At 50.5% G+C, this 9,509-nt stretch overlaps 1 protein-coding gene across 1 annotated transcript in view; it reads left to right on the top strand.

Annotated features, from left to right (window-relative positions):
* Nucleotides 1–340: 340 nt before the first annotated feature.
* Sorl1 (sortilin related receptor 1) overlaps nucleotides 341–9,509 on the top strand; it is a 158,410-nt gene continuing 149,241 nt past the window's right edge. The window contains exon 1 of the mRNA XM_050120095.1: nucleotides 341–769. Coding sequence (XP_049976052.1) covers nucleotides 485–769 — 285 coding nt within the window. The 5' untranslated portion in view covers nucleotides 341–484. The remainder of the gene's footprint in view (nucleotides 770–9,509) is intronic.

Here is a 9,509-nt window from a genome sequence, read left to right as displayed (position 1 = left end):
GGAAAGTGGTCGAGTGGCTTCACAGGGGGCGGAGATTGGCGGCGATTTAGGGCGATCAGGGTGTCCCGAGGAATGCGTGGAATAGCTAGCTCACTCCTGGGAAATGGAACACGGCGTCCACACAGTTCTTCACTGCGGCAGGGAGGGCGAGGTGTGCTCGCTGGGGACCACGGTGCCCGCAGGCGGGCGCTCCCTGCCTTGACTTCCCCATCCCAGGGGGCGGGGCCGCAGTCGCGGCGAGCGAAGAAAGTGCGCGAAGGGGACGCGCTGCGAGCGCACACGTGACGGCGCGGCGCCCAGCGAGCGGGACCCAGCGGCGGCGGCTGTGGTGGTGGCAGCGGTGGCAGGCGCAGTGGAGCGGCCCGGGCGGCTTGGAGCTCCGGGAGCGGCGCGCGCGGCCCCGGCTCTGGCCCGGCGCTGTCCCGGCGCGCGCTGCACATTCTCTCCTGGCGGCGGCGCCACCTGCGGGAGCGTTCGCCTGAACATGGCGACACGGAGCAGCAGGAGGGAGTCGCGACTCCCTTTCCTATTCGCCCTGGTCGTGCTGCTGCCCCCCGGGGCTCTCGGCGGGGGCTGGACGCAGAGATTGTACGGTGGCCGCGCGCCCTTGCCCCAGGACCGAGGATTCTTCGTGGTGCAGGGCGACCCGCGCGAACTGAGGTTGGGGACTTACGGGGATGCCCGGGGGGCGAGCCCGGCGGCCGGGAAGCCACTCAGGACGCGGCGGAGTGCCGCTCTGCAGCCCCAGCCCATCCAGGTGTACGGACAGGTGAGCACTTCTGCAAGCCGCCTCCTTCCAGTCCTTTCCTCTCCCAGCACTTCCTCACCCCCGCACCCATCCTTTGCAGTCGCTTCCCAGGTGCAGGCACCGCTTGGGGACTTCCCGGCTGGCATGTGTTTCTTTCTCTCTCCCCCCCCCCCCCATCACATGAATACAGCCGTCAACACTCGGGTGGCATAGATCTTTTCCTTCTTCCTGTCGATTCCAGGTAAATAGAAGGGTGCAGCTCCTCTTTACCCCAGGCTGTATGCAGAAAGACCAGTGTAGTTTCCAGCAGGTATTGGAGGGGTACAGCATCATTTTTACATCTGGATAAAAAGCGACCCCCCCCCGCGCCCCGCATTCCACCCTTTGGCAGCGGGGGCGAGAACCCTGCAGTTGTAAAGCACTCACACAGAATTGCAGAGGAGGGCTTTCCGCGTTTACCCCCGTGAACCCCAATAAAGGTGGGCAACTCTCAAAGCTCCACGATTGTTCCTTGTGTACCCGGTAGATGTGTGCGTGTGTGTTTGCGCATGTGTGTGTATAAAGCTGGATTTTTATTTTCGTGGGAGTGTGGCGTACCGTCCCACCCCCTTTCCTTCCCACCACTTCAGGGCGATGACTTTATTTTGGATAGGAATTATCTCTTGGGACACTTGGGGATTTGAAAGGACCGCAAGAAATTTGGTGGACTTGTTATTCGTTAAGGATTAATTTCTGTCCAGGCAATGGGTTTATTAGGTCATAAGTAACACACATTTCACTCTTCCGGTCCCCACTGACTGCTAGGGATGGCAAGCCGAGTTTGTCCACTAGTATCAGCATTGGCGGAATTAATTTGCCATGTGTTATTGTCTAACTCCCAGTACTGCGGTTAAGATTGACATCAGCAAAGCCAGAAGGTCGGTGGGAGATCCCAGTGGAGGTGATAAACATGATCACTTCCCAGAGTGATTGGTCCTTACTAAAGTACTAATTAAAAGATTAGCCTGGGTTCTGCTTTTCCCCCACTGATTTTTGGCCACAGCAAAGTCTTCCTTCAGGCTATGCGTAGAGTTAAATGATCAACTCCTGGAGCCAGAAAGCATCTCATAAAACATGCCACCCTATGGTGTTATGTTTGGGTGAAGAGATCCAAGCGGTGACAGGTGCAGTGACTAATCCAAGGTCACACGGGGAAAGGCTTCTAGAGCTTTAGTTCTCGCCTACTTGATACCACTGACCTTTGGGTGTTGGGAGTCACCTTGCCACTATTCAGTGCTTCCAAAATAAAATGTGGACAGAGGGGTGGTGGTGGGTGGGTGGGAGCAGCAAACAGCCGCCCACCAGCAGCCCCTGGGCAGGAATGTCTACCAGATGACCCGTAACTGCTTAGGGGTGGGGTACAGAGCTCAGCTACTGAAATCCACCTGCCCTGTTCCTCCTGGGCCCAGATCCTTGTTCCCCTCTTCAACCCCATCTAAAGTTTTTTTTTTTTTTTTTTTTTTTTTTTTTTTTTTTTTGGTACTTTGGAAGGCTGCAAGAGCTGGTGAGGATGGCTGTCCCCAGCCTGCTTAGCTAGCTCTACTGTGCTTTGAGCCTGCAGGCTGAAAGCAGGAGGCTGGAGGGGGCAGTCCTTCCAGGAGCTCAGGTCCTCTGCAGCCTAGTCTGAGTTGAAAGAGGCACTTTCTAGCCGCTACAATATTCATGCAGGTGCTGTTTATTCCTCCCCCCCCCCTTCTTTGGGTTTGGTGTGTGAAAATCTCCCAGGGATTTGGAGCAAGCTAGAGATGAACTCTGTTCTAGTTGGGAGCGACTCCAAAACCCTCCCTTTGCTTTCATGTCTCCAGGCCAGCCAGACTGGTTCCATTGAAGGGTGCAGATCCAGCCAGCAGTTGAACTCAGAGTGAGGAATTCCCACCGAACAGCAAGGATCCCTCCCCGTGCTCTTCCTTGCTATGGCTGCCTTCCTCTGCCCTTGTTCTCGGTTGCCCCAGGTTAATGAAAAAATAGCATTAACCTTAATTGTTGCAGAGTTGAGTCGGGCAGAAGGAAGAACTTCATGGTATGGGATTTCTAGCACAAGTACTGACCTGGTGCAGGAAGCCTTTCACTGTTTCGCGGTGCACAGGAAACAGTGGAGTGTGTGGGGGGGTTCTTCTCTGGGTCTCTGGAGTAACTCACGTCTCTTTGGTATCACCTTTGGAGCAAAGGTGGCTATGTGCCTCTGTTTTTCCTGGGACAGATCCAGTTATGAGAAGTGCCTCTGCCACCCCCAAATACATCAGGCTGCAGCTGTACTATTAATCCACATGCTCATTTAACTCTTGCCCTGCACCGAGTTTTATAAATTCCCTTCAATTGTTAAACCCAAACAGTTACAGTGAGCAGTTGTCTGAAGGGAATGTGTTCCTCAAAAAAAAAAAATAAATAAAAAAAAATAAAAAAATAAAAATAAAAACAGAACAAACGAAGGAGGCAGGCGAGATCACTGTAAGTGAGCAGGTGGAAGCCGGGAAAACTGCACCCACTCAACCAGCCTGGACCCAGCCCGGACCCAGCTGCAGCTGTGTGGGGCTCTGGGGATGGAGTGATAGTTGGGAACAGAGAGACTTAGATGCTGGGCAGCTTCTTGTCCTTGGGCCTTGGTGAGGGTAAGGGTACCGGTATGTAGGAACACTTATCAGGGTTGGAAGCAGAAGCCAGAGAGGTGGCAGCAAGGCCACTAGCTTCAGGGAGGAGAGAAGGAAGGCTTTATCTAGGGAAAGTTAGGTTGAGAACGGAGCCTGTGTTAGCATATCATATTGGAGCGTGTCTTCTTTTGCCCTCCTAACTTATGGAATAAAAAGATTTTGCTATTTTGACCAGTTAAAGGCTGACAATCTTAGGAAGAATATGGAGTACTGGTTCTGACCCAGAAATACATTTGGAATAGTAGAGACCAATGGACCGGATATTAGGGCTTTTCTGAACAAGTTCAAACTTTACAAAGAACCCCCCCCCCTTTTTCTTTTCCAAAAGGTCAAATTAAAGCTGGACAGTGATGGTGCACACCTTTAATCCCAGCACTCAGGAGGCAGAGGCAGTTAGATCTCTGAGCTTGAGGTCAGCCTGGGGACAGCCAGGGCTACACAGAGAAACCCTGTCTTGACACTGTCCCCCTACAAAAAAAAAGTTAAATTAAAGGAGGAAGCTATTATATACTTTAAATTTAATAATATAGAAACTATATATTTAATTAATTAAAAATTGTTTTGGGGAGAGTCTGAACATTTAGCCCAAGGTGGCCCGAAACTTACTGTGAAGCTCAGGCTAGCCTTTAACTGATGCTCCTGCTGCCTTTGGTCCCCCCCCCCCCCCCCCCCCCCCCCCCCCCCCCCCCCCCCCACACACACTGCCAGGGATGCTCAGTGTAGCCCATCTCACTCTGTAGACCAGGTCAGACTCAGAGATCTGCCTGCCCCCTTTGCCTCAGAAGTGCTGGGGTTAAAGGCATTCGCCACCACTCACCCCCACACCCCACACCCCCAGTGCCATGCTGACTTCCTGCCTGCCCTTTGCCATCATGCTTGTTTTGCCCTCCTTCCCCAAAGATCTTCCTCAACTCTTCTCTTTGCTCGGAGAACCCTCGTTCAGTTCCCCAATACTCCAGAGCCCCTAGAATTCCCAACCCTGTGGGAACAGTTCTGAGCCTGGTTCCAGCCCTCCCTTGGGTTATAATTTACTGCTTCATCTTCCTGTGGCTCCTTCGACGGCCTGGGTTTGGTCCTTCTCTGGGTTTCCCAGGGTGGAGGGCCCTTAATAACTCTCTGTGGGTCAGTTTTCTGCCCAGCAGAAGAGGAGGAGAAGGTAGGGAGAACATTAAGCTATATAAAGTTATGTATGAGGAAGGCCGCAGGGAGCCCACAGACAGGCAAAATGCTTCGGTTCACTCCATGGTGCCGAAGCAAATGGGATGGCCCTCTGGAGTGTAGCCCTGGTTTTCCTGTGCTATCTGGGAGTTAATTCGAATAAAGACCTAGGATTCTATTTTTATAGCGTCCTCCCTTTTAGGACTTTCATATTGGTTTTTGCTTCTAGTATTTTTATTTTTCGGGGGTGGGAGTGGGGATCCTTTGGAATGAAGCACAAAAGCCCAACAAGATTTACAGGCTTATTTTGCTTGCAACAAGCTCTCTGTTCCTAATTCTCAAATTTGAGAGGACAGAGAGGATACAGTGTCCTGATTTGAGATGAAAAACAATGTGTCCATTACAACCCAAGGGCCCTGGACAAAAAGGCCGTCTTTGGAGAGAGAATACCGTTTGGCTTTAGATCACTCTGGTGTTGATTCTTGCACGATAGACTCGCTTAGGAAAGAACTGGCTTGTTGACTCTGACGTGGTGATGGTTGACCTGTGTGCTTCCAGCTGAAGATGAGAAGGCAGCACGTTGGCTGTTCCAAGCCGAGTTCTGCGCAGGTGAAGACGGGGTGGCCTCGGATGTGACCTTGAGAAACCTCTCCTGGTTGTGCCTGTTTCCCTTCTGTTGAGTTCTGGGCTGTGTCTGGCACTGTTTGGTTCGTCTGTAGCTTGGAGCCTGGAACTGTAGAGGCTTTAAGATCGAAGGAATGGAGGAAAGGAACCCATGGGGAGAGGCACTGAGGATTAAAGGGAGGAGACCTCACCCACTGGGTTTCCCCAGCCTTCGGCAGGGAGAGCGTGCCAACAAAGCCATTTGTGAGGCGGGATGAGGGGGTGGCAGGTGAATCCTTTCAAGTTTTCATGTATCACGAGCGAACCCTCTCTCTGCTGGTCACTGTTGTCACCAGGTTTTTGTGTGTCCTTACAGAAGCAATCTGTGTCTATATAATGTGAGCTGTGTATCATTACAGAAATAGCCTACGTTTATATAATGTGAATGTACACAATCAAGTTATCAGCAGCCTTCTGTTACCAGTCGCCCTTGGTGTCATGAATAATGGGATTAATTTAAACTCTAAATATATTTGTGGAGTGGTGACCATGGGTAATCAGATGCTTCTTGAAGTGTCACATATAAAATAGGTTTTTATTCTTTTTCTAGGCCAGGTGTAAGGGCTCCCTCCTCCCCCTTTCTCCAGTATGGGCCAGGAGGACAGCACTGCAGAGCCCCCTCAGAGCTTGCAGTGTTCAGCAGCCCCTAGAGAAGTGGGACCCCACTTTGTGAGGCCATCAGAATAGAGGGACCACATTACAGACCTCAGCGTTGTGTTCCTTTTGGCAGTCTTTTCACTGTATTCTGTAAAGTGAAGTTAACGATATGTTAATACATTGTTTTAAGACCTGGATCCATGAGGCAGATCCCAACAGCACTGCCTATCCCAAGGCAGAGAGCAATGCCGAGGAGCTTTGCATTGTCAACTGGAGTCTCCTCCTCCTTAGGGACCACAGGCTTCTCGGTGGCGTCATTGTTTAATCCCACAGCAGCCATAGATCCAGCCAGCTCTGTCCAGGTCACTGTAGAGAGACACGGAGGCAGACTGATAGTCTGAAAAATCATGAAATACTTGAACTAATTGATTTGTCTTTGTATGTATTTATTTCGTCTCCCTCCTTCTCTTTTAAGGCCTCAGTTTACCTTCTTCACTAAATTTTGCTCAGGTGAATATTAAATGAGTTTGTATTTTTCGAGTTGCTGATAGGTGAAACGGCTCTATGAATGGATGCAGGGAAAGCCAGTGTGGAGTTTGAAATATTTGACAGTTATGGATAATTGATAGTTGACTACATAGAGCTGTGTTAAATCTGGGGTGTTACGTGGGCATTTCCTTCATTTTTTTTTCCAGGCTTAAATTAATGTGATGGGCAGGAGAGCTCACTCTCTTCTGGTGTGAATGCTGGGGGACTGGTATTTCTCTGGGAGTTGTCTGTGGTTTCAGGGAGGTGTTTTCTTTGTTAATGAGAACAGGGCCTTCCTGTGCATTCTCCAGGTAGGCCAGGATCTGCTGGCAGATGGCATATTCAGTCCAGCCACGCACGTTCAGAAATCAATTTCCTCAGTTTAAAATGAGTCACAGTTAATTTCGACCTAATTTATTGGTTTATCGACTTGGGAACCTTAGGCCTTCGAAGAAGTGGCCTGGGTGGCCTTTTAGCGTCAAAGCCGCTGATGATGCCAAAAAGCAGGCAAAGCAGGGTGGGCTGCTGGTCAGGGTCAAGGTGTGGACTGAATCCTACGTTGCTGTAAGATTCTTGGAGTAGAAATGCCAAGACAGGGATGCTCATGAACGGTGGGGCCGGCTCTCTGAGAGTGCGACTCAGAAACAGCCGGAACCACAGTTGTGAATTAAAGAGGAATTACAAAATTCAGGTGTCCCCTGGGTAATTGGTAATTGTGTGTGTTCGCGTATGCATGCGTGTGTGTTTGTGTGTGTGTGTCTGTACGGGGGTAGTGCCAATGACTGAACCCAGTGTCTTGTGCATGCCAAACACGTGTTTCTCTATGAACTCTAATATACCCTCAGCCCTAAGCAATTGTTCAGTATAATGGTGACTCCATGCCCCATCACTGCTGTCTGCAGAGAGCTGTCTGGTCCTGCGTTCTGGCCTTGTAACTGATTTTCCGATGGAAGACTGCTAGATAGGCGTTTCTGCATTGCGATCCGCGTCTGTGTGTGCAGTTGGTCTGCGAGGCACGCGTGGCCCCCGAACCCCTGGACTGTGGCTAGGGTGACTGAAGAACTGGATTTCCTTTCACCTAATTTTAATGAATTAACAACCACATGTAGATCCTGGCTGTCGTTGTTCTTCCTGCCAGCACAGCAAACCTCTGTTGAGTGGAAGGAGGCCTCGACATCGCAGCTTCTGCTTCACCTGAGAGAGGCTTATCATAAACAGGGAAAGTGAAAACGAGGGTTACTGGGTTTGAGCAAACCCTACATCTTGGAGGTTTTTGACGGCCAAGTTGCAGTGGGTAGGGAGGGCTGCATGGGGCACTGTGGAGGACAAGTCGACACTCTGTTCATTTTTTGGGGGGGAGGGGGTTGCCTCTGTATAGTTGTCTCCTTATGCCAGGCCCTGGGAAGGCTGACCCTTCAGAAGGACTCACCAAACAGGCACCAAACAGGCGCCTTCTCCTGTGCTGTGTTTACACAAACAGACCAGGGCTCTCCAGGTTGTGCGGAGGTGTGCAGATCCGATGGGTCCTACTTAGCAACGAGATGTAAACCGTGTCCTCACAGCGAGGCTGTTTCTTCGCTCCTGGGTTCTGCCTCCTGTATGCCTGTTGACTTGCCTCAGTGGATCTGGGTCTGTCTTTCTTCCCTTCAACCCTTCAAGCTGGCACAGAGACAAACAACAGAGGCTTGTGGCCTTCATCACTGCATCCGAAGCTGGCCCTCCTTCCTCCTCGCTGGCCCTTTAATGTAGCATGCCATTGCTGTTGCTGCTGCTGCTGCTGCAGGCTCTTGGCTTGGAAAATCGGGACCCTTCAGGATGATTTATCTCCAGGCCCCTGAATTAGATTAAAAACACAGCTACGAATTCTCAGAAAGGCAGGCTGATGTGATTATATCCCAAATCTGAGTGGCAGACAAGGGCAATAAAAAGATGTACAGATATCAGATGCATTCTGTGCCATGTAGAGACCAATGTACTGTGCTATCCCTCTCTTTAAAAACACAACAACAACAACAAGAAAAAAAAACGTCAACAACCGGAAGATGACCACTAGGACTTTATTTATTTTGAAAGAAGACTTATGGTACGGAGAGCTTTCTCCTCAGACTGCTGGTAGAAGGGAGGTCTGTGGAAGGTAGATGGCTAGAGTCATTTTTATGTGGAGGCAGTGGGTAAGGGCCAGTGAGGGCTGTAGGATGCTAAGGGTACTGGTGCCTTTCATTTGTAAGCTGAGGGATAGTGTCCTGATTTCTCTCTTTCTCTCGCCTTTGAACAAAAATTACTTAGGAAAGAAATGGGTTCCAAGTCTGTCACTCTGGATGCTGTTTGGGCTTGGACCCCACAGAACCTTGTCTGTTCGCTGAGCTGTTCATGGCAGCTCAGTCTTGACAATCCCGAGACCCGCTGGGTCCTGGTCCAAGGATCCCAGACGAATAAGAGAACCTTGATCCTAGGGCATGGGGATAGAGCAGAGCTGGGCAAGCTATCTGGAATCCAAGGCTGTTTAAAGGAATTTGAATATTTGAAACCTGTGCCCAATTAATTGAGTCACGTGACACCATACCTAAAATTTACTTCATTGGTGTATATTTAGTTCCCTGGAAGTCTCTTACTGAGTCGTTATAAACATACATCTTGCAGTTAACTGTGCGTGGGGTTTGCTGAAGTTGTCAAGGTGTGCTAGGCTGGAAGAGAAGCAAAGCTGGGGAGAGGTGAACAGGCTCTTAGAACAGAGCTGAAGAGAGTTGCTGCTAACTCATGTCATCAGGCTGAGCCTTAGGTTGCTCCCAGGCCAGCTCCTGTTACTGAGAGCTTGGCCTTCCTTGGCTCTCTGGGTTGAGAGCTTGTGCTTTGTGGATCAGTCATCTTGGTTGCAGTTCTTTCCAGTGTGGAAAAGCAGCTGCTGGTGTGGTCTTAGGGTCTTCTGCTCTGGGGTGATAGGTTTAAGTGCTGTGCCTTTGGGTGAGGACAGTGTTAGGGAGTCATGCCGTCTTAGTGGTAACATCTTGGGACCTAGGCTTTGGGCTTCCTCCAGCTTTCTGAGCCCTGTTGTCAAGTATTGGGGAGGCTGCCTGAAAGTATCATTGGCCATCAGTTCAAGAGTCAGTGAAGTGTGTGTTGTCTTACTA

Source organism: Alexandromys fortis, unplaced genomic scaffold (genome assembly GCF_014885135.2).
Source record: "Alexandromys fortis isolate MF-2015 unplaced genomic scaffold, M_Fortis_MF-2015_v1.1 scaffold_190, whole genome shotgun sequence".
Classification (NCBI taxonomy): domain Eukaryota; kingdom Metazoa; phylum Chordata; class Mammalia; order Rodentia; family Cricetidae; genus Alexandromys; species Alexandromys fortis.
Note: the sequence above shows the minus strand (reverse complement) of the source record. Positions and strands in the feature narration are given on the sequence as shown.